This window comes from Naegleria gruberi (assembly GCF_000004985.1).
Source record: "Naegleria gruberi genomic scaffold NAEGRscaffold_7, whole genome shotgun sequence".
Taxonomy (NCBI): Eukaryota; Heterolobosea; class Eutetramitea; order Acrasida; family Naegleriidae; genus Naegleria; species Naegleria gruberi.
In genome coordinates, this window is record NW_003163320.1 from 664,358 (window position 1) to 688,741 (window position 24,384).

The following is a 24,384-nucleotide window of genomic DNA, read 5'->3' on the forward strand; positions in this document are numbered from 1 at the left end:
ATTATTGAGGAAGCTGTCAAGTGCCATACACAATATGATGACACAGAAAATACTACCCTCTACAATTATAATGCTATTTACAGCCATTGGGAACAGGTTTGTAAAAGACCTTGTAGAACATTTGACAGTGTCTATCTCAACGAGAAAGTCAAGTCTCTTTTCCTTCAAGACTTGGAAAGATTTCTCTCCAACAAGAAGTTTTATATGGAAAATCAATTGAGCTACAAGAGAGGATATTGTCTTTATGGAAAACCAGGTTCTGGTAAGACATCTTTGGTTCTGGCTACAGCTGCACACATCAAGTGTCCAGTTTATATTTTGAATCTCAATCAATCAGAAATGAACGATACAGCATTAATAGATGCCTTTTCTTCAATACCCTCTCGAAGTATCATTACTTTGGAAGATGTAGATTCTGCATTTAATGAAAATAGAAAAGCAACAGGAGAAGTACGTAATGGACTTTCATTTTCAGGACTTCTCAATGCCTTGGATGGTGTTTGTTCTTATTCTGAAACTCCAAAGCTTGTTTTCATGACTACTAATCACATTGAACGATTAGATGCTGCCCTAATTCGTCCTGGAAGAGTTGACTATAAGGTAAAATTTGACAATGCCACACCAGATCAAATTCAACAAATCTCTTTCAAGTTTTTCAAAAATCAAGAATTGGCTCAATCTCTCAGTAAGGAGGTGGATTTACAAAAGCTCACCATTTCTGAAATTCAAACTTTCCTAATGAGATTTATCAATACAGAGACTCATTCAACAATTCTTAAACAAGTGTCAAGCTATGTTTTGGAAATTGAATCCCTCAAAAAGGAGCAAAATGGTTGAAGTAATTCTGACGCGAAGAAGAACAAATTAATAACGAATAAATCAAATGGTAATACTTCGCACTCAAAAATTGGAGATTATGAAAGATTTCTTATTTGGTGATAATTATGAGTGAACAATGATTTTCAAAGGCTTGTTCAAAAAATGTGAAATAATTTGATGAACATGAGTATTTAATTGGGTTCCTCAATCATCCACTTAAAAACCATCATGCTCCCGTTCGCTTCCTCTTCATCTCATTCAAAGAGAAGTAAGAAGAAGCGAATAAGTACATCATCTAATGTTCAAAGTGGTAGTAGCAGTGGTTTATCTAATATCACCATCAAGAGAGTTGGATTTTTTCCACTTAGTATTCATAGAGTTGTGGAATTTTCACCTATTATGGAAGAAATTGTGAATTGTTTGATTGTAATGGAGTTACCACTTCATCACAAGTTTGCTCTGCGCGTGGAGGTCCTGCTTAGAACTCTAAAATGTGGGTAAAATTTATGTTGATTTTCCAAGAAATGCATTCATAAAAGTTGGTGGCTTAGTCAGCTCCAACTTTCACTTCTTAGGTGTGAAAGTTATGTGTAAACTAAAGTTAGGGGGCTCTACTTTTATTAACTTTTATACAGTGGACAGTAAAAGTTGGGTGCTGTCTTTAAATTAGTTAAGGGTTATCTTTTAAGGCTCACTTTTCACTTCTTTTTTCAATCAATATTGACTCACACAAGAACAACGTTGAAATTCATATAAATAAACTTTATTGTATAATACTAATTCATTGTAATAATTATACTTTAACTGGTAAATATATTAACCATGCTGAATGATGTCACATTGTAAATATACCAGAGTTACTATAATTAAATTATAATTAATCTAATTAAGTAAAAAGCATCAATAGTATTGCTAATAGATTTGAAATTAGATTGTTAATTATGAATAGATTTTCCACATCAATAACAAAAAGTATGATTAATGGTTAATATTAGTAAAAAGTAGGTTAGTTCAAAAGAATGGAATGACATTTCAACATTCTAGTGAAGGAAAGGAAGATATGACATCTGTATGATCTCAATCATTCAATATACTTACTCTGATCATCTTTGTATCCTTCCGTCACTTTGAAACGGAGACTACAATAGTCGCAAGCTTAATCTATTGAATGTCCCTCATCATATCTAGATGTTGTTACTACTATGGGCATCTTCCATTGAAATGTCTAATCCCCCAATCTCTTCACTTCCATTTAATTCTTCCTCACTCTCCTCCGAATCATCACTCTCCGAAAATACAATCTTTTCTTCTTGGTTATCCTCTTTCATAACACAACCATTCTTATTCTTCCACCATCTTTTCCTTCAAGTTTGGAGATTGATTCTCTGAGTTGAGCAATAATGAGCCCGAGATCCTTCTTCTCAACTTCATCATTTCTCATCAGAAATTAATTTTTCAAGCTTTTCAAGAGTTGAATCTTTTTCTTCAGCCAATTTTTTACTGGTGGCCAGTTGTTCACCAATTTCCTCCTTTGCTCTTCTTGTTTGCTTCTAGTAGCGGCGTATGATGCAGAGGTAGCATGTTGGACTCTGAATCCAAATACGCAGGTTCGATTCCTGCTACGCTGGTTTAACTTTTTATTTTAGACTTCCATCTTTTAAATCTTTGCATATAGTTGTTTATCTATCAAAATCTCAAATATCACCTTCTATCTCTAAATATCCATTGAGAATGAGCTGTTCTAAAGAATCCAAAATATTGTTAGATTATTTTTTTCTTGCATCGAAGCAACAAGTCTATTTTGCCGACTCATTGATAATTTTTTTGGATCGCTGAGTTTCAATGATAGCATTTCTAAGGTTGGAGACAGGTTTGTGATTGGTACGGTTGCACAAGACCCATCCATTATATATGGATTTGAAGTACTATATTTCAGATCTTTCATTGTGGCAGCATTTTTCCACAGTGAATCTGTAGTTTCACCCTTGAGCACCTTATTTATCATGGCTCGTGCCATAATCTATTCAGATTCTCATAGGTTATATAAATTATTTGGAGTTCATTAAAAAAAAATGTCTCCTAAAATCTCAACCTATAATGATGATCACTCACACGTCCACTGTTGGACGCATTTAATGATGATGTGTTACGATTAATTTTATCATTTCTTCATCAAGCCGATTTATTACAATTGGAAATTGTTTCTAAAGGATTGAGAATTTGTCAGCTTTGTTCCGAAGATCAATATTGGAAGGAATTTTGTTTGGATCATGTTCGGATGATGAAGAAGGAATGTCAAGAATTTAATAATCTATTTTATAAAGGGAGTGGTGGATCGAGAGAAATTCGACATTTATTGCAAAAGTATGAGCAATTCCTGATATTGGAATGTGATTTTAAAAAACATTTTGTAGAAGTGTGGAGAATGATTGAAAATCTTGTTGAACAAGATCATGCGAGAGTTATTAGACGAATTGATCAATTGGAACAAGTGAAGAGCAAACAACCATTTATTGATCTGTCTGAAATTAGAAAGTATACACTGAAAGATTATTCAAAAAAGGATTTACCAAGTTATAAAATTACACAAATTGGTAGGTATTAGTCGAAATTTATTAGAAAGGAATTATGATGATTATTTTCAATAATAATTAGGTGATGGAGCTATTGGAAAAACGTGTCTCTTTATCAGAATGGCCTTAAACACCTTTCCAGAGGACTATGTTCCAACAGTATTCGATAATTATAGTGCCAATTTTATTTGTCAAGACATGACATTCAATCTCTCCCTTTTTGATACATCTGGTGCAGATGGTATGTTTTCATGATTCAGATTTTTCGTCATATTTTGGATTTTATCACCATTTAAAGAGTATGTACAAGGATCATACATGGTCCTGATGTATTATAGAGATACAAGTTTATTCCTTTTGAGTTTAGTTGTCTTTCTGTTCGGTCATTGGAGAATATTATTGACAAGTGGATTTCTTTAATTAGAGGTCAAAATCCTAGTACACCAATAGCTCTCGTATGTACAAAAATCGATGTGAGGAATAATAGCAAAGAGTGTAAACGTCAACTAAGAACTAGACTTACCAAACCATTAACATATGAAATTGGTGAATCATTAGCAAAGAAATTAGGATGTATTGCTTATTTCGAAACAAGTGCATTGACCAGTGAAGGAATGGATTATTTTCCGAAGGATATCATCAAGGCATATCTTAAAAAGAGAAGGAAGGATTGCATATTACAGTAATAGTTTCTTTTATATTGGTAATGTAATATTTATTAACTAGGAACCAATTCACGCTCAATGTTGATGAGATTTTCAACGTTTTTAGAGACTTGTATTAAGGCACGAATAAGGGGTGTTTGTTAAGACAATGTGAAGCTGGCGTAGCTCAGTCGGTAGAGCGTTGGTCTAATAAGCCATTGGTCGCCGGTTCGATCCCGTCCGTCAGCAGATGTTTTAGGTTTGGATAACAACTTCATAACAAATATTATAAATAAAGAGCAAAGTTCCCAAAATGAATAAATATTGAAGTTGCCCAGTAGATGCATGAACACAACTCTGCGCCATTGTCTTTTGAGACTGAGGAGAAAACAGTTCATTCTATATTGTGAATGTTATCCTACACGAAAGGAAAGGATTATTATTGAAGAATTATTCAAATAAAAGTTTCTTATAAAAATATGCAAAAGAATTCATCTCATCAGGATATGGTGAGCGAGGACTTCTTGTAAATCCTTTCTCCCCATTCCCAACTACTTTACCAGTAGTAAGATCTCCTCAGGGAGATCACTTGACTTGGTGGTCTGTTGTTCCATTTAATGGTAACTATTTGCAATTCTCAATATAATTAACTATGAACCATAGTGTTGGAATGGAGAAAAGAGAAAATATATTTGTTATTGTGGTTTTATTGGTTTCTAAATTATTCAAAATGTTTCAATAGCGAAATTAAGACTTCAAAACTGATGGTTTTAAAAATATATGTTGGTAAATTTAAGTAAAAATTTAATTTTACTTGCTGTCCATGTTCTTTTTACCAAGATAAAAAGATAGCAATCTTGGCTCTTGATGTTCCAATTATACCTTGATTTTGTAAACCGTACTCTGAGGAAAAGTAGAGAATTGGTCCCTTCTTTCTTTCCACTCGATCCTTCTCACTTGTATTATTAGCTAGAGGTGGTAAAGTATAGGCAAATACATAGTTATTTCCTGAAAAGATTTGGGGCAGTGGCGGCAGAATGACTTCACCAATCAATCTCTTTTCCTCCTTTTGAAATGCCTTCTTTTCTTTGAGAAGGATTTTAATTTGATCGAACATGATAGCATAGCAAACATCTGGATTGGCATCTGGACCAGTAATATCACTATTCAGTAATTATTAAATTCCATAAATTATTCCAAAAATTGAAAAGTATTCCAAATAAATCTTGAGTCATTAAAGTTAATAGAGATACATACTATTCGAAAATCTCGTTAAATTTAGGGTTCTTACTCTTAATAACCTTAGTTTTACACTTGTCGTCGTTAAACCATAGAGAAATATACACATCCGATAAGAATGGAATATCTTCCACACTTTCCAATTTTACAATTAGTTTCTTTGGTGGAAGAGGTTGAAATTCATTGCTCGATCTAAATTTCCATCCCAGCTTTGGTTTGTAATGAATTCCTCCCACGATTTGTCTCCCAAAATTGTTCTTTCTATTATTTACAATTGTATTAAATCTACACAATTCCTTTGCATTATCTTCTCCATATGTCAAATCCAAAATACTCAATGTCATTTTGTTTGAGAAGGGCACTCTCTTGATGATTTTAGTTTCTCCCTTTCTCTTTTGAATTTGTTGCTTGAGGAAGAATTCAGGTGATGTGAATTCAACAAAGAAAATTACATAGTGGAATCTTTCATCGGTGAGGGTTTGATACTTGTCCTGTTTTCCTTTTTTCAAATTTAACAATGCAATTTCCTCCTGAACTGTTGCCTTCTTTGATGAAGTCGTCGATTGTTCATCTCCTGATCCATCATTTGATGTGTTATCAGTTGGTTTTTCCTCTGCATCCTTTGTTCGTGTATCTAGGAATGAAATACTTTCGAATGCAGAAATTTCATCCAATTTTAATCCTTTCTTCTTCAGGGTCTTTTCATGCTTGGGAATGGAAGCAATACTGTGAAATGTTCTTGGTCCATTACTTTGATCGGAGGCAAAATAACAAATTGGAGCTCCAAAACTAGAATATGCCACTGCATACATTGTGTATGGCACATCCACTTCAATGGTTTCCTCCTTTGTTGTGTGTGATTTTGCTGACTCTTTCACTTCTCTAGAAATTGAATCCTCTCTCGCTAATTCATCATAGAAACCTGTCATGTTTTCATCATCATTATCATCATTATAATTTTAAAGAGAAATATTCGATAAATATTATAATCCGATTATTGTGTTAATATTCAATTATTAATTTGTCAAACGGATCATCACTTACCATAATCATCATTATCGAAAAACTTTTGTTTCGTCTTCATTCTATGATTATTAGCCGAATCTTCTTCTTGTGCTGTTCTAGTATGTCTCAGCACTGACCAAGCTCTTTCATTTTCCATCTCCTTTTCAACAGCTGTCTTTTCATATCTCAGTTTTACTGCTAGTTTTGTGCATTTCGAAATATCAAAATCCTTGTTCAGAGTCAAAGTCTGTCCTTTCCCATTCGTTGAAACTATTCTCGAAATGGCCATTGGCACTTCATCTTCCTCCTGTTCATCAAGTTGAGTTGATGAAGTCGATTGTTTCTTACTCTTTTCCAAACTTTCTTTTTTAATATTTACACCATACAATTGTTTAACCTGTTGTTCTGGATCTTCATCCGATTCTTCATCCGAATCAATATCATCATCATTATCATCATGTTTTACTTGAGTAAAATCATTCTGAGTCAATAATCCACTGAAAAAACTCTTCACTCCATCAAAAAGAGAACCTGTTGTTGTTGTAGCACCACCAGAAAAATCATTCATATTTCCATTAGCAGCACCACCACCACCACCAGAATTTGATGATGAATAATTAATTTCTGATTGATTGGCTGACCAAGGTTGATTCGGAGGAGGAGGAAAAGATAATATTTGATTATTAGGATCGTATGGATTGTATTGATGAGAGGGATGAGAATGATGATGATTGAAAGATTGAGCATGTTGTTGTTGAGGTGGTTGATTGTTCCCGCCGCCGCTTCCTTGTGGATCGTAGAAGAAGGTGTTGTGTTGCATTTTTTTTTCTCTTAGAGTTTCGTCAGCTATCTTGTGTGATCAAGAGTGGTGTGAGGGTTAGAGATAGTATGTTTTACAATGTTGATGGTTTAGGTTGGCTGTAGTTGAGTATGTGAACTGCTTGGTTTTTTGTTCATGTCTATTAATGTGTCTTGGTTTCGATTAAGATACACGAAAGGTCATGTGGGTAAATGGAAATATCATTTGGATAACGGAAAATTTTTTTTTTATTAAAAAAATTCAGAAAAAATTATTGTTTGATGAAGTGAAAGGTAATCCTCTTTTGCTTTGTCACTTCAAGTAAACTGTGTCTAGAAGCTATCCTCCTGCTGCCCATCCTCTATCCGAGTTTATATCTATTTTTCATCATCGTTGATATTAATAATAGTAGAAATTAGATAGTAGAAGCAATCGTACAAATGCACATTGTGGAACAACAGCAACAATTAATTCATTGTGATGAGAATTTTGCATCGCACTTAGAATATTCGATAAGCAACAAGGTATCTGTGAGGAAGGCCAAATTTGAACACGAGGAAGGATTAGGTATTGATACTCATTGCATTTTGCTCTTCATGTGATGGATTTTGGTAAATTGATAGTGTGTCATCCACGATGAAGACAAGAATGGTTCTTTTCTCAATAAAGAGCAAAAGAGTTTTCTTACTACCTATCAAGTACAGATGATATTGAAGGCCGAACCAAACACTTTCTCTGCAAAATAACCATGAGCTCATGGTGTACTTAAATAATTCAAGTAAGAATTGAAGTAGAGATTTGACCTTCCCTGATGTTCTCTCTATTGCTTTCTATCTCTTTCCAACTATTTACCAAAACCTCAGCATTACCAAAAGGTATAATCCCTCAAGCCCAGAACTCGCCTCACGCATCCACATTAGTGCCTACAAATTGCCTGTATTGATGTTTACGGGACCAAAATTTCCAAAAAAATAGCCTGACATCATTTCGAGAAACAACAAATGGAACCAACATCATCAACAACCTTCATTAATGGCAGTACTACAACATCATCAAGTACTCGATGTGGTTCTACTTCTTCCAAGCAGATACCGACGGAGGAAGAAGTGAAATCCTCTAATATTCCATCAATAACAATATCAGATAGAAACAATGATATTTCATCAAACAAATCGGCATCATCATCGCCCAAGAATGAGACAAACAACAATATGATTTATTCCAAGAATTACAACTCCAAAGTAGATCATCCTAATCAACCACAAGAAGAAGCCATCGACGATATGATGGTAAAAATATTCACCCATAAGAATGTCATTGTTGTGGTCTTTTCTTGCATTTATGTATGCTCATTGATGTATACTTATTCAGCAAAAGGTTGGCAGGGCACTATGCTGAATCTCTTTCTTACATTGGCACAAATGTATCTCAATAAGAATAATATCAAATCTACAATGTCATTGGACTTTGCTAAGGCAGACAGTTCGGAAAAACCGCGACTGATAGTTTCATTAGCAATCTTGACAGTGAGATATTTCATCTTTCCTAAAAACAAGATTACATTCATTCCTCCTACATTTATGTGGTTTGTTGGGGCCAATAAGATGTATGATGAACACAATAATTTCTGGGGATTATTGCCAGTCTACTATTTGACCTGTCTTTATGGAGGAGTTGGTATGGTGATAACTTTTAGAGAATTGATAGAGAATGGATTTGATACCTTTGTGGACTCGTTGTGTGAAACTGTTTCACTGACATGTTGCATTTGGATATTTACTTATTATCGAGTCAATGTGACTGGTTATTTGAAACAAAAAGTTGAAATTTTGGAGGAAACAAGTATGAAGCTTGAAAGTGCTCTTGCTTCGAAAAATACATTTATGGCTCACATATCTCATGAATTTAGATGTCCACTGCTCTCATCTTTGGGAAGTCTCGAGTTATTGAAAGAGACTTATCTGAGTGTAAAGCAAAATGAATTAGTGGATATGATCATTTCTTCCAATAACGTTCTACTCATGTTGATTGAAGAAATTTTACAATTAATGAAAGTTGAATTTGATTCGCGGCAGAAGAATGCAACAGAGCTAATCAAGGCAAATTTTAAAAAGTTCAGTTTGGGTGAATGCCTAAAATCATTACAAAATATTGTTACTGGGTATTCGAATCATTTCTCTGTGAATTTGAAGTTTGATTTTGATCAAGTGAACCACATTCACGTGATATCTAATCCATCAAGTTTACATCAAATTCTTTCAAACTTGATCACTAACGCCATTAAGGCATCCAAAAGAGATGACACTGTCGAACTGACAGCAAGTGTTATTGAAACAGTTCATGATGAAACACAAGAATCAATCGTTAAAATTCAATTCAAAGTTACTGACTATGGGTAAGTAATAATTTTGTTCAACTAGCAACAACAATGCAATAATACATTATTAAATGGAATAGTTATGGTATTCCAGAATCAAAGTTAGATGCCATTTTTGAGCCATTTGTTCAATTGCACAATGTAAATGAATCACATGTGCCATCATCAGGTCTTGGCTTAACAACAGTTTTACAATTTATTCAACAAATGGAAGGAACAATCCATGTAGAATCTCAAATTGGAAAAGGAAGTACCTTCACAGTTACTCTTCCCTTGAAAGTACTCAAGAATGATTCCCCAAAAGGTGTCGACGAATATTCTGATTGGGAAAATAGTGGAGCCAAGATGAGCTTTACAGTTCAGCAACGATACCTTTCTCTAATCTCCAATGTACATGAGCTGAGTGATGATCACTCCTCAGATACCTCATCCATTACTGATTCAAAGTTCAATAAGATTATCATTGCAGAGGACAATATTATTAACAGAAAAGTTATTTTCAAACTAGTGGAAAGTATTGGATATTCGGCCGATTTAGTAACAGATGGAAGGGAGTTAGTGGATCATTTCGACATTCACCATCACAAATTGGTCATTACAGATTTAAACATGCCAAATATGAATGGAATTCAAGCAGCTCAGGAATTAAAGAAGAGACATGGAAATGCAGCCAAGATTATTCTATTAACAGGTAATTCAGCCATCGATATTAAATCCCTCAACGGCATTGTTGATGGATTAGTACAGAAACCATGTTCTAAAGAGGATTTAAAAAAGTGCATTTCTCTCTATTGCGAAGATTAAATTATTATAATTTTTTGTCGTATGAATACAATGATATTTTAACACTCTTTCCATATTCTAGTTCTCAGTATTATCCAAATTAAACCATTTTACATAGTGGCGTTTAATTTTCCATTTGCGAAATTAGATTTTTATTTTCAAAAATGAAAAAAATAACAAAACTCGCCAATCAATTTAGTGTTCAAGAGAGAATGTACAAAATCCTGCTGGCCCGTGATCTAGTCTATCACGAACAAAAACAATATGAACAATTTGAATTTCAAGTCATCAAACAACAAGGTAGGCAAATTAACTATTTCTGAAACTCTTATTAAATATATTTAAAATGATTATTTAATGATGATGGTTAATGATGATGAATAGGAACTTTGGAAAATTATGTAAATCAAGTGAATGAATATAAACCTGATGGATTATTATTCATTGGATGGGCAACTCCATTCAAATTATCGGAGGATGGATTTTTCAAAAAGCTTACACCAGAAGCCTTGAATAATTTAAAGATTATTTCTAATCATGGAGTTGGATATGATAATGTTGATGTCAAGACAGCTCTCTCTATAAAATCATCACCAATTGTTGTTACTCACACACCTGATGTGGTGAGTGATGCAACAGCTGATGTTGCTTTCACTTTAATGTTGAATGCATCGAGAAAATCAAGAATATTTGAGGAACGTTTGAGACAAGTCAAGTGGAAATCTGGATTGGAAACTGTTTTGGGAAATGATTTGAGAGGAAAGACTTTGGGAATTATTGGAATGGGAAGTATTGGTAAGAAAGTAGCTCAGAGAGCTATTGGATTTGGAATGAAGATTGTTTATTATCAAAGAAACCAAAATTTAGAATTTGAGAAGAATCTCAATACTGCTGGTCAAGTTATGTTCAATGAATCTTCCACAATTCAATATTGTAAGACTTTGGACGAATTATTGGTACAGTCGGATGTGATTTCTGTCAATACTCCACTCACTGAATCAACACGTCACTTGTTGAGTAAGGCACAATTTGATAAGATGAAGCCAAATTGTCTTGTAATTAATACGGCTAGAGGAGCAGTTATCAATGAAAAGGATCTCGTTGAAGCATTGAAGAATAAGAAAATTGCTGGATGTGGTTTGGATGTTTTTGAATTTGAACCAAAGATTACTGAAGAGTTACTGGAATTGGCTAAGGAAAATCCAAACATTTCACTTCTTCCACACATTGGAACTCAAACTGTAGAAACCCGTGTAGATATGGAACGTTTGTGTCTTGTTAATTTGGAAAATTATCTTACTTTGAAGAAGAATCCACTCACTCCAGTTCCAGAACACAAACATTTATTTCAATAACTTCTAATTAAAATGGAAATATTTATTGTTGTACATCAACATTAACCATAGCTTGATCAGAAACTCCATTTTCCTGATATTGTTGTTGTTCAACAATATAATTTTCACTCTTGACATCTTGTGTGATTGGTTGTTGTGGATAAACAACTTGTTCTTGACCTTGTGGATAATACTGAGCTGTTGTTGTTTGTGGTTGTTGCATTGGATAACCTTCTTGTTGTTGTTGCTGTGGAGGATAATATTGTTCTTGTTGTTGTGGAGGATAATATTGTGTTGTTGGTTGTGGTTGACCATAACCTTGTTGTGGATATTGTTGTTGAATAATAACAGTAGTAGAACCTTCATTCTTTGGTTTGTAAGGTCCCAATATCTTTGCAACTCTAATTCTTTCAGTAAATAAATAATAATTAATCGATGTGAAAGCTCCGATAATTCCAATAGCGAATTGAATGACGAATGGAATGACAGTGACACCTGGATGAACGAATGCAAGCACAGAGGATATGACAAATCCGTTGAATGAGGTACTTGTATTGAGGATGAGTGGAGTATGAGCCAATTCTTCATTGTAATAATTATGTAATATATTTAAATATATTAAGAATGCAACTATTCAGTAATTACTTACCAGTAACCCACAATAACAAGTAAATAAACGTAAAATATTGCATACCAAGCACATATGCCATCGTATTCAATTTTACCATTCGAGAAGCAATGACAGGTGTCAATCTTGACTCTGGCATAAATAATGCCACTAATCCCATTGCTGCCATTGCCAGGAAAAAGAAACAAACAAGAACAAGAATCAGATCAGCAGTAGCATATCCTGGTATTGAGTTTCTGTAATAAGAAATCATCATTGCCATGTGGTAAATGAGCTGAAGTACGAGCCAGACAATGTGAACAATTTGGAGGACGGCATGACCAACTTTCCATGAGGAAGTTGTGGCTGTTGTGGCTGGATTATTGTTGGTATCCATCATTTTGAAGAGTTGGTTTCTATTTGTTTTTTTACAATTTGAGTTTTTTCTTGTTTTTCGAATATATTGTGGGAAACTGAAGAGTTTGTTGTTGATGAACCAAGTGTCAGCGAAAAACATGAAAGCTTGTTGATAATGACGCCACCTACGGATAATTGAGTGGTGCTTGTTTTTGTGTAACTTCCTATTTTAGGACTTGTATTTTGTAAACTTGACAACTTTTCATTCGTCCAACTTGTTAAAATGTGAATTCGTGACTGATTGGGAATATAACAAGTGTAAAATGTACAGTACATACCAAATGCAACAATTGTTTACACGCCACATAGGCAACAAGAAGAAATGTTTCAACATGTTTCCCACAACAAATCTCATTGCATTCGAAACCAACAATCAGACAAAAAAAAACCCACCAACATCAACACTTTCGCCTTTATCAAACCAAGATGGATTCCACAACTCAACAACTTCCAGAACAATCTCCTCTCTCACTCCCAGACGTTACCACCAAGAAGAAAATCTTCCACCTCGTCAATAATATTCTTCTCTTGGCATTCTGTGTTATTCTATTCCTTTATCACATCATTGCTGGTTTAATTTGGTTTATCAGTGGAATGCTTGGATATGGAATGTCAGATCTCTTTATGTTTTTCTTGAATTTCTTTACTTTATCCATTGGAATTACTGGAGTAGTTTCTCTGGCACGTGAAAATATGAATATTGCGTATAGATATACCTTGTTGAGATTTAATGTTGGTTCTGCCATGATTGGTTTGCCATTCTTGAGTGTTTGCTATTTGTTTATTTCCTTAACTGGTAAGTTTTTTATTGTAAAATTGTTGAAATTTGGTTAATTTGTTAAATTGTAAAGAGTATGCTCATTCTGTTAATAATAATTATGTTTTTGGTATCTATAATTCTCCTGGATTAAACTATGCTCACTGTACAATTGCCTTAATTTGGTCAATTGTCTCATGTGCATTGGCAATTAGTAGCTCCATAAGTGGATTTATGTATTATCAATATTTTGATGAATTTAGATTGGAAAAATCAAAGCAAGAATTAATTCAATCTTGTCAACAAAAATCACTTACCACTAGCACTTCAGTCATTGTTCAACAATAAAGATTAGTTTCATTTCTTGAAACTTTCGAATATTGCAACTCTTCCTATTGGAGTTTTTATTCAAATTAATCTACAATCACTCAACTCAAAACAGTTTACAATAATCTTCTATTACATCTCAATGAGGAGTTGTTTAATTCATTAAAGAGGACTAGCCACCTTTTCAACCACGCCAACAGCGACCTTCTGCTCAACATACCACAAGGAATAAGATAATAATCAACTCCTCCAAAGCGCTTTATCTAGTCCTCTAGAGGTGATAGGCTTTGGCGGTCTATCGAACGGAATTTTTTATCCAAATAAAAATTTGCCGCTCACCACAAGAAACACCAACAAATAAAAAACTCTACAAGAAACACCAACAAATAAAAACTCTACAAGAAACACCAACAAATAAAAAACAACCAATACCACCAACAGGGGAAAATGATGAGGAAGAAGCTATTGTCCAACAGTTCTGCTTTGAAACAAGTTATTTCATCAGCAAATGTGCCACATGCTCTCACGATGAGAAGTTTTCATGTTAATTTGAATAATTCAGATGGAGCCAACACCACAGCAGCAGCAACAACATCCACCTCCAGTACTACTACTGCCATTCCATCGGCATGTCCTTATCATCAAAAGCAACAAGCAAGTGATGTTCCTCCTCCAAAACCATTCTCTGAAATTCCTGGACCAAAGGGATGGCCACTTATTGGAAATTTACCACTTTTATATAAGAATAGTAAGAATAATATTGGACCATTCTTTATGGATCTACTGGACACGTATGGTCAAACTGTAAAATTAGATATTTTGGGAAAGAAGATTATTCTACTTTCCAATCCAGATGATATGGAGAAACTTTACAAAAATGAAGAAAAGAGAACTCAATCAGAAGGTTCTAGATTCTACAAAATGGAAAAGGGTGTCAGATTAGCCCCAATGGAAATGAGATATGAAGAAAATTGGAATGACATTCGTCAGATTTACAATATTGCAATGAAACCAGATTTTCATGAAACTGTTACACTTCCACATTTGAGTGAATTGAATTCAGAGTTTGTTAAGAGATTGATGAGATATTTGGAACCTGGTGAAGGTGATAAGTATAGATTGACAAATGCTGTTGATGCTATTTCTAAATATGGATTTGATGCTGTCATGAAGGTTTTCTTGGTAAGTTGACTTGTGATTAGCTCTGTATTTTAATGATATAATAAGGGAGTCAAAATGACTGATGAGTTGACAGCAACTTTCCCATTCAAAATTAGAGACTTCGTGGATCAATCTGTCAAATCACTTGACATTATTGGTAAATTAATGCAAAATCCACCAATTTACAAATATTACAAAACTCCACTTTACAAGCAATTGGAAGAAAGTTATGACAAGTCATTCGAATATGCCAGATATGTCATGAATAGATTTAAGAGTAATCCAAGTGATAAGCCAAGATTTTATGAATTCTTAATGGAACGTTCTAAGGATGATCCAAATCCTGATGCAATTGTTGAATCAGTCATGATTAGTTTCTTACAAGCTGGTAAGTTTTCGAATATTTTACATGAAAGTGAACTAATCATGTTGTAAAATTATCGATTATCATATTCAATTATTACAATAATAGGTATTGACATTACAATGAGAATATTATGTATCACTGCATTCCGTCTCGCTCACCATCCAGAATATCAAGAAAAGATCTATAAAGAATTATTAGATACATTCGGAGAACCAACTTTGGAAGAAGCCATCTCAGAAAATGGACTTCAAGTCACAAAAGAGCAATACAAGAAACTCAAGTTTACAAAACAATTTTTGGATGAAGTTTTAAGATTGAATCCATTCAGTTATATTGTCAGTGCTAGAGAAATGAGTAAAGATTTGGAAATTGGAGGATACATCATGCCAAAGGATTCACTTGTCATGACCGTACAACAACATCCAAGTTTGAAGGATGAATATATTCCTAGAGCTCTTGAATTTATTCCTGAAAGATGGGAGAAGGGATCTCCTTATGCTCCAACAAATAGTTTCATTTCAGCTCCGTAAGTTTTTTTTTCACCTTTCTAATTTATTCTTAATTCTCAATTGAATTCCAATAATAATTAGATTTGGAGTTGGAGCTCGTAAATGTCCTGGATCACGTATTGCTACTACTGAAATTCATTTTGCAATCATTAACTTTGTTAGACATTTCAAATTGTCACATGCTAATCCAGAAAAATTCCCAGACATGAGTTTCGATCAAGCGCTTCTCTACATTAATCTTGATAAGAATGCTCTCTATTTTACTCCTAGAGATCACTTGAAGGATCATTGCAAATCAGTTCAAAGAAAATAAATAATTTCTTTGAAGCTAATATTCCCCATGATTATGATTAGAATAATATCGTGCAAGTTAGCTTAACCTAGTATGTTGTTGTTAAAACAATTACTTGTGTCTGTTAATTTTTGTGAAGACTCCGAAGGGTATCTTTACTCTGTGATGATGAAATGATGAATTTTCTATTGTTGTTGATTATTAATATTTTTTTGAAAATCAAAAAAATCTTTAACGTTTAACAATGTAAAACATCAGCCAGGAATATATTCGAGTTAAACACACAACATTATAGGAAGAGGTTGGAGTATTGTTGAATAAGAAGGAATTTGATTATTATATCAACATGTTGTTCTTGCAATCATATGCAGATGGACCCTTATCAAATAGTTTTTCTTCCTACTCAGTAGTCATCAAGATTAAAATTATAAATATTTAATTACTTCCGTAACATCATTGGATTTTGTGAATGATAGAGTAATAATCAAACTTCCGAACACAGGAAATTAAAATTGATATATTAATATTTACTATAATTTAAATTACTAATTAAATTCCTAGAGTTTCATCAAATTATTTTCAATATTATTACTAATATTATTATTTTCATCCTTTAATAGTTCCTCTACACTGAGCACTCTCACAGAGACATTCAAAGGTTGTTCCATCAAGACCCTCATCAAATGATTCATAATCACTTGTAATTTCCTCTCCTACATTAATATCCTTTGCAGCAACCAATTCATAATCATCATCAGTAATATAATTCATGGTACTATTCGGATCACATGAGTGATTCTGGAAAGTATCAAAACCATAGAATTCTCTCATGCCATTTCCTCTCTTGACAGTGTGAACCACCTTTTCCAACCACAATCTCTTTCCATTCAATTCAACAACAATGTTGGTGTCCTCGGGGAAGATTATTGAATGATTCTTAAAGATGGTTTCACCTGCTTTGTAAGAACGAGAAGCTACCATTCTATATCCTTTACATGGACCTGATTGAATAATTACTCTGTCGATTGGACATTTCAAATCTTTCACAAACATGAATTTGTTTGTTGGATCTTCAGCCATGGCTTGCAAAACTTCATCATCCACGAATTGAATTCGCTCTTTTTGTTCTTCCAGAGTCAAGTATTTAAAACCAGCAACTCTACCAATACAATTACTTGAACCACAACAACACTTTTCAATTACCTTTCCATGACAATCATATTCGAAAATGTTATAATCACAAGTAATTTGATCTCCTGGATTAATATCACGTAAAGCAACCATAGCATATTGATTAGTAATCTTCATTTCCTCTGTTTGTTCACTAATAGTGCTTGGATCACAACTATGATTCATGAACGAATCGAACAAGTACAACCACCTTTGATTTTCGTTAAATTGAACAGAGTGAGTGTCTGTATTCAATTTAAATGTTCCCTGATCGGTGATAAGAGTAAATTCAGCATAGACATTTGGAATGACAATTTGTCTACCAACATAAACAGAAGAGTTTTTAGCAAAGAATTTGGTGGCAAACAAGCCAAAACCATATTCACCAGCTTTGATTGCGATTCCCTCTGGTATTGTTTCATGAATTGTATGGGAAGGAGAAGAGGCCATTATGTTGAATTTTTTCTTCAGTGAAGAGAGATGTAAGTTGTTGTACGACAGAATTTCTCGCGTGAAAATCACGCCAAAACATATCACCAATAACAGGAATTCATCTCCTTTCATCAAGTTTGCGTATATGACAGAGCTTATTGTTGCGTTCACTTGCTAAAGTCTATTTACTATATAGTAATAATTTGAAAAAGTTGCCTATCAAGTATTAAAGAAGTATATTTAATTGACTAATAACGGTTTGTTAATGTTTCAAGAAGATTGGCTATGTACTTTTAGCAGAATCATGATTTGTTATCATGAATATTCCGAATTTGGTAAACAACAATATAAATAATAAATATATTGTTTATTATGTATTTGAATAGTATTTCTGTGTTTTTGATGTTCTTGTATTTGAATTGGTGCTAAACTTGTTAATTTTCTTTTGCTTAATAGCTGTGTTGAACAAGTGTGAAACTACCTTTAATTGCGGTGCGCATTTATTCCGATATCATTAAGGAACAATATTTATTAATATTATTTAGAGTGATGTTTCTCACTCCACAAATTATTTGCTTGTTGGCAGTACTAATAGCAGTATAATCGCAACGCTATTGGTGGAGGTACCATCTCTTATTCATCAAGTTGAATCTTAGTAACTTCTCCCATAATGTTTAATAAAGTATTGTTGGAGTTGTTTGGGTCAGTTTTATACACTTTCATTGTAAATTTATTAAATATCAAGTGGGTAATATTGAATTCTTTGTAGGAGCGGAAGCACTTACTCTTGTCAGTTGGAGTCAGTATTGTATTAAGGTTCATTTAAGGAATCTTAAAAAATACAATAACAACTCACCTGCATCAATATCATCAAGTATATCATCTATATTGAATATGGAGCAACAGCAAGAATGTATGGAGTTGGTTCAACATGATTATTGTATTTGTCAAGGTTTGGAATACCACTGAACATTCTAATTTCACCCTTTTCACTACCCTCAGGATCATCAGCAAGGTTTCCTGTTCTCTTCTTGTTAGAGAGAGGTTTTTCATGAACAAGATAGTCATCTTCTTTGCTTTATTATTAAGTACTGAGAGTAGCGTTTTAGATTTATTTTGAAGAAATAAATAAAAATTTATTACGCACAAAACATCAACCACATGCCATCATCATCAATCGGTGAATTGGCCATCATCATTATTGAATAATTTCTTGGAATTTATTGGATTAATAGTAGTTTATGGATTATTTGTTGGAATTACTATCCTATTGAAGATGGAACATCAGCAACATCATCAAAATGATCTTGTTGAGGGAAGATGTTCAACCTTGTTTTGGGCGGTAGAATATCGTACCTCCACTCTACTCTCCTATTTTGATTGTATTGGTCCAAAGTTCATTTTCTGAATCAGCATATCCAGCAAAGGCCCCTCATCCAGCAAGTCACCAACCAAAAAAACACCGAATAATGCTTTTTTTCACAAATAACTCCTTCTTAATTTCACAAATAACTCCTTTGCAAAATTGGATAATTATCCAAAGAGTTGTTCCAATTCAGCAAATTCAATGAAGAAAAATATAAAGTGCTGATTTATTCTAAACCTGAGGGATTAACAACTTTTATATATTTTGATGTATACATATTATATTTGCTGTTCCTATTAACTTATGCATTGTGGCTTCAAGTTGGCATACTGTAACAACAATCTAAGGACTTGAAAAATATTCATAAAATGTATTCTTCATAACAAAACATAATCTAAATTAGTATCAACATCTTGTTTTATTTGCCATGTGATCCATCCACAAAAGTGACTGTATGAGAAGAATCTTAATTCCACCTTAATTTTTAATTTTTTGTTCTGAAACAGCAAATCAACGGAAAATATTAATGAAAAGACATCATGTGATGAAATCCAGTAGAGAATGCATAAAACTGATTTTGATTCAAGAAAACACAACCCGTATACAATTTCCAGATCAATGTTTGATCAAAATCGCGAAGCTTTTTGGTTATGGTTGTATTGAAGTTTGATATCTCGGATCATTGGTTTTGATATTGAGTTTGCTAGGCGACTTATGATGTCAAAATAAAAAAATAAAACTGGGTACCTATTTATGTAGACATCAAAACTTGATACCAAAATTGTTGTAAATAATTGGGTTGGAGAATCTCGGATACCTCTTACTCCAATCTCTTATTGATTCAAGATTTTGAAATTGTTTATTATTGAATTTTTATCGAAGCTTATTGTGACACCAATTGATTGAAGAATGGGAAAGTGGCTGCATTAATTCAACATCTTGAAAGTGAACAAGGTTCTCATCTCAAGATTTAACTTAGTCGTCGCTAACATTTCATTAGTATTGTTGTAAAGAAGTTCCATAAACTTCATTCTCAAAACAAGTTGTTGAGAGGCTGTAGCCACAACCAATGAAATTGGAATAACAAAATTAGTGAAATATGAATCAACCATATAAACATTGATATTCAATTGAAAGATAAGACAAGTGTTTCATATCACGAATGACTGTTTCTCCTTCAATCTGAATTTCATTTTCTGAAATATCTAGGTGTGTTAATTTATCCATTCTACTGATTGAGATGGCACCCGCATTACCAATGAAACAATCTTGGATATAAAGTTCATTCAATTGTTTCATTTCACTAATCATCCTTGCTCCTTCATCACCAATTCCAAAATTTTGACTAATGTAAAGTACAGTCAATTGATCCAATTCACTAATTGACTTGGCTCCAATAGGACTAATTCCATTTAACGAAATATCGAGAATTTTCAATGATTTGATTTCACTTATAAATTTGGCTCCTTCATCACCAATATTATTGTAAGCAATATTTAGGAATGTTAAATTATTCAATTTTGAAATAAATTTTGCAGATTTTGATGTAATTCTCAAGCTGCTAACTGTTAGATCAGTAAGATTGTCTAATTGACAAATTGATTCTATACCTTCATCATTGATGGGATTATTACCAATGTTAAGGTAGGTCAAATTTCTTAATTCACTGATGGATTTGGCTCCTTCATTGAAGATTTGATTGATTTCCAAATCAAGGCATGTCAACTGTTTCATTTCACTAATTAATTTAACCATATTGTCATCAATTAGATTATTTCCAATTTCCAAAGTGGTCAATTGAGTCATACGTCCTAACATGTTAAACCAATTGTCATTTAAAATATTGCGTGCAAATGTTATTGATACAAAACAATCCAAAAATTCATTATTTACTTGATTGACCAAATGATTATTCGCCATCATTGAAAGCTCGGATCGATCTCGGATGACCTTCAACCATTGTTTTGTTACCATTACACAATTTAATAATACGAATTTCCAATCATCACATAAATAGGAAATAATTTCATAAATTACATCATCAGAAAATATTTCTATTGCAATTATTAGCGAAACTTTGATCATCACACAAACCTTTAACTTGAGTCATTTTTTTCAATATTTCCAGATACTACCGTGTTCCATCGAACATCGGAACAACTACCAACCATCATTATTGTTATTTATCATCATTATATAATAGTAATTTTTGTGGAAATAAATCTGATAATAGTAATATTTTAGTGAAATTCACTGCCAGATTCTAATGATAATTTGGAAAACTTTCAATCTATTGTATTGTTCAGCATGATCTATTCCATCAGGTAAAATCACTTCCGAACTTTTTCCTATCTCAACATGTAATAATATTATTTCTCCGGAGATCAAGTATTTGAAAGCAGGAGTGGGTAGTTAATCAATTTCACAATTAAAAAAAATGAAACTAAACGAATTGGAAGCAGATGTTTTTCCTCTCATTTACTCATTCATTTATGAGTTGCCATTAAAAAGTTACGAGAAACAAGAAGGAAATAGCTCAATAGGATGGAGTACATTGGCCTTCCCACATACCTGCTCTAAAATTCTGACAAGTTTAGATTCGTATGCACCATTCCAATTCGAAAAGTTTATTCAATTTTATTGTCTTGGAATTAAGAATCATAGGTATGAAGAACTGGAACCAATTATTAATGGACAAGATGCAGAGTTAAAGGATATAATTCCTGTGGTTTTCTATTTGAATTTCCCACAATTGAGTTTTATTGAACATTTACAATTCGAAAGAGATTTAATTCCAATGGAGAGAAAAATTAGAAAATCTTTGAGTATTACTAGAAATAGATATGAAGATTTTCTATTCAAAATTGATAGAATTATTGAAATGTTATCTTCCTTCATTAAAATAATTAAAAAGAAACTTGGAGTGGATGAATTGACTCAAGAAATGGGACAAGTTTTTCAATTGACTGATACAAAGATTCTGCTTCCAATTTCTAGTTTAGTATCTGTAATTGAAAACGTTGATCAAGTTGTGAACAAGTGTATGAAAATATTTCATTGGAAAGCTTTTCGAAACTATTACTTTGAAGAAGAATATCTGCAAGTTCCAAAAGAATTACCTCTCATTAACAAAAAGTACAGAGACTGTGAAAGAATAATCTCAATCTTGAAGAATAATGAATCATTTGAGAGGGCAGATGAGTTGTTAGACTTGTTGTCAAATCTCGAATGTTACTATTGTGATAAGCTTGCTGCTAGTATTAGTCAACTCTTTTTCCAAGGACAATTTGTAAGAAATAGAACTAATATCAAGCTATTAAGGATGATGCTGTATTATGGAATGTATAATAACTCTGCTCTCTTTATGAAATGTCCAGAAGAAATTCAAAATGATGAGGAAATTGTAAAACGATTCGTTTTTTCCAGTCCAAATATGTATTCCCATATTCCTAGCAAGTTTAAACAAGATAGTTCAATAATTGAGATGTGTATTTTCCAAAGTGATAGTTCTATTGAATTTATTTATGAAGAAACAGTAGGAAGAGATTCTTTGTTCTACAGTTTAGTACAGTATCCAACAATATTTTACACTTACCTAGCAAAATGCACAGAAACTCAATTTGTGCAAGATGTTATTGAAATTTTCATTGAAGTTCTCAAACATGATAAATTCCATCCAACTCTTCAGTCTTTCTTTAGAGATGGTATGTTTTTACGGTCTATCCTATCTCATGGAAGAATTCTAAGTGAACAAAGAGATTGGGATGATCCAGCTATCCAAGAAATCAGATCTGATTTTGAAGCTTATCTGAGTGTTATTGACACTTTCAAACGTGAGTATCTCAATGACCATACCAGTACTTCAGACCTCCTCAAGTTGATCTAATAAATTGTATGGCCTCAGATACCCCATTCTAATATTGATTCAATTTGATACACACCTTATTGATACAACACTTGATTGATATTTAGAATTAATCATGTTGAATATGTTTAATTAATAAATTTTCAACTTTTCCAAAAATCAACTTCAACAATTAATGTACGATTATACGAATGATATTATAATCATTTCCAATTTCATATATATGATATAAAATGATGAAATATACCTTTTAGATTTGTTGAAAATATAATATATGATATCCTTAGTATTCTGTACTCATACTTCCTAAGGTGTTGACCAAGATGTTGACCTAAAATATGGAAATACTCTAAAATTCAATCATACTGATAAATACAGTAGTTAATATGAATATTTATGATAAATCACTGAAGCAACCATGATTGGATCCCTTTTTGAAACTTTTGGAAGTCAACTTGGATGAAAGTAGGGAACGTTTGCTATGGTTAACACTTTTAAAGGGATATGAATATTTTATTGGATACTATCTGTTTTTACTGTACTTTATCAATAAATATTGAATATCATGATGTTACAATCTATATTTCCAATTTGGGAAATGTTGCAGTTTTAATGTTTAATTGAAATATTGCCATCACGCCAATAATATCATAAAAATGATATTATATACTTTAATTGAGATGTATATGAATATAGAATTGAAAGATTTGATTTTAGACATTTATTAATGGCATGGGTAGTTCACTATGGTAGTAACTTATATGATAACTGTCTAAGATAATGTTCAAGTCATTCCTAAATTGATATTATAAGAATATATAATGATTAAAACATTATAATAATTAATTGGAATTGATTATTAAACTGTATTGACGTATAAGAATGTTACCTTTGATGAATTGGGTCAGTAACTTGACAGATAAACCAGTTATATTGATGTTGATTTAAATTACCTCAGAAACGTTACAAATATCATTTATAAGAGTAGTGGTATGATATTTTATATTGTTGTATATCTTGATTTTGACTTGTAACGTGGTCATGAGTAATTGCTGACAGGGTTGTATACTGATTGTGTCCAATTGATATGAAATTGATAGAAACCTATTTATATGATGTTTATAAACATATGGTATCAGTTTGGTAAAGAATCTCATTGTCCTTAGGGTATTTTCCTATTGAGGTACCTTAATTGACCATCTCTATATTTAAATTGAGGTATGATGTTTATTTCAATTGTCATGTAAATGATGGATAAGTAGCCAAGGTGCGCATATGACACTGAATGGTGTAGAATCGGTATAACATTATTTTCAACATTTGCAAGTGCCATTTCTCATCATCCCACAAAAATTGTTTTTACATTAATTGCTAATGATTTTTATTAATTTTTATTAAGTCAATTTTATTAATAATTAATGAAAAGTCGTTAATAAAAACGTTAAACCTTGTTCGTGAAGAAAATCGACTTTTAATGCGTTATTTTAACGTCATTAATTAATATTAATTATTAATGCTAATTCGCCAATAAACTGAGTGTT

The 24,384-nt window shown here is 32.6% G+C and overlaps 10 protein-coding genes and 2 non-coding genes across 12 annotated transcripts; 8 read left to right on the plus strand and 4 right to left on the minus strand.

Moving 5' to 3' along the window:
* Positions 1-135: 135 nt before the first annotated feature.
* NAEGRDRAFT_3835 (uncharacterized protein) lies at positions 136-669 on the plus strand (the record flags this gene model as incomplete). The annotated part of the gene is made up of 1 exon (XM_002681096.1): positions 136-669. A coding segment is annotated over one exon (534 nt), but the record flags the coding sequence as incomplete, so codon positions are not given.
* A 1,707-nt stretch (positions 670-2,376) lies between these two features.
* On the plus strand, positions 2,377-2,447 carry NAEGRDRAFT_t113. The gene has a single exon. It is a non-coding gene; the product is annotated as a tRNA-Gln (tRNA).
* A 1,765-nt stretch (positions 2,448-4,212) lies between these two features.
* Positions 4,213-4,285, plus strand: NAEGRDRAFT_t114. Its single transcript has one exon. It is a non-coding gene; the product is annotated as a tRNA-Ile (tRNA).
* Positions 4,286-4,868: 583 nt separating this feature from the next.
* Positions 4,869-7,100, minus strand: NAEGRDRAFT_63755 (uncharacterized protein; the record flags this gene model as incomplete). Its single annotated transcript, XM_002681225.1, has 3 exons — positions 4,869-5,199; positions 5,294-6,197; positions 6,320-7,100. 3 exons carry the CDS (start codon positions 7,098-7,100, stop codon positions 4,869-4,871), a joined length of 2,016 nt encoding a protein of 671 aa, XP_002681271.1.
* Positions 7,101-8,080: 980 nt separating this feature from the next.
* NAEGRDRAFT_63756 (uncharacterized protein) lies at positions 8,081-10,260 on the plus strand (the record flags this gene model as incomplete). Its single annotated transcript, XM_002681097.1, has 2 exons — positions 8,081-9,474; positions 9,537-10,260. The coding sequence occupies 2 exons, from the start codon at positions 8,081-8,083 to the stop codon at positions 10,258-10,260; spliced, it is 2,118 nt and encodes a 705-aa protein (XP_002681143.1).
* Positions 10,261-10,757: 497 nt separating this feature from the next.
* On the plus strand, positions 10,758-11,594 carry NAEGRDRAFT_30908 (uncharacterized protein; the record flags this gene model as incomplete). Its single annotated transcript, XM_002681098.1, has 2 exons — positions 10,758-11,138; positions 11,178-11,594. Coding segments are annotated over 2 exons (798 nt in total), but the record flags the coding sequence as incomplete, so codon positions are not given.
* Positions 11,595-12,214: 620 nt separating this feature from the next.
* Positions 12,215-12,577, minus strand: NAEGRDRAFT_63758 (uncharacterized protein; the record flags this gene model as incomplete). The annotated part of the gene is made up of 1 exon (XM_002681226.1): positions 12,215-12,577. The coding sequence occupies one exon, from the start codon at positions 12,575-12,577 to the stop codon at positions 12,215-12,217; it is 363 nt and encodes a 120-aa protein (XP_002681272.1).
* A 446-nt stretch (positions 12,578-13,023) lies between these two features.
* On the plus strand, positions 13,024-13,702 carry NAEGRDRAFT_63759 (uncharacterized protein; the record flags this gene model as incomplete). The annotated part of the gene is made up of 2 exons (XM_002681099.1): positions 13,024-13,393; positions 13,449-13,702. The coding sequence occupies 2 exons, from the start codon at positions 13,024-13,026 to the stop codon at positions 13,700-13,702; spliced, it is 624 nt and encodes a 207-aa protein (XP_002681145.1).
* Positions 13,703-14,131: 429 nt separating this feature from the next.
* NAEGRDRAFT_63760 (uncharacterized protein) lies at positions 14,132-16,031 on the plus strand (the record flags this gene model as incomplete). The annotated part of the gene is made up of 4 exons (XM_002681100.1): positions 14,132-14,863; positions 14,909-15,230; positions 15,315-15,735; positions 15,800-16,031. The coding sequence occupies 4 exons, from the start codon at positions 14,132-14,134 to the stop codon at positions 16,029-16,031; spliced, it is 1,707 nt and encodes a 568-aa protein (XP_002681146.1).
* Positions 16,032-16,519: 488 nt separating this feature from the next.
* On the minus strand, positions 16,520-17,640 carry NAEGRDRAFT_78553 (uncharacterized protein). The gene has a single exon (XM_002681227.1). It carries the CDS (start codon positions 17,628-17,630, stop codon positions 16,617-16,619), a length of 1,014 nt encoding a protein of 337 aa, XP_002681273.1. The 5' UTR covers positions 17,631-17,640; the 3' UTR covers positions 16,520-16,616.
* A 2,442-nt stretch (positions 17,641-20,082) lies between these two features.
* NAEGRDRAFT_63762 (uncharacterized protein) lies at positions 20,083-20,796 on the minus strand (the record flags this gene model as incomplete). Its single annotated transcript, XM_002681228.1, has 1 exon — positions 20,083-20,796. The coding sequence occupies one exon, from the start codon at positions 20,794-20,796 to the stop codon at positions 20,083-20,085; it is 714 nt and encodes a 237-aa protein (XP_002681274.1).
* Positions 20,797-21,415: 619 nt separating this feature from the next.
* NAEGRDRAFT_63763 (uncharacterized protein) lies at positions 21,416-22,864 on the plus strand (the record flags this gene model as incomplete). Its single annotated transcript, XM_002681101.1, has 1 exon — positions 21,416-22,864. One exon carries the CDS (start codon positions 21,416-21,418, stop codon positions 22,862-22,864), a length of 1,449 nt encoding a protein of 482 aa, XP_002681147.1.
* Between the last annotated feature and the right edge of the window lie 1,520 nt (positions 22,865-24,384).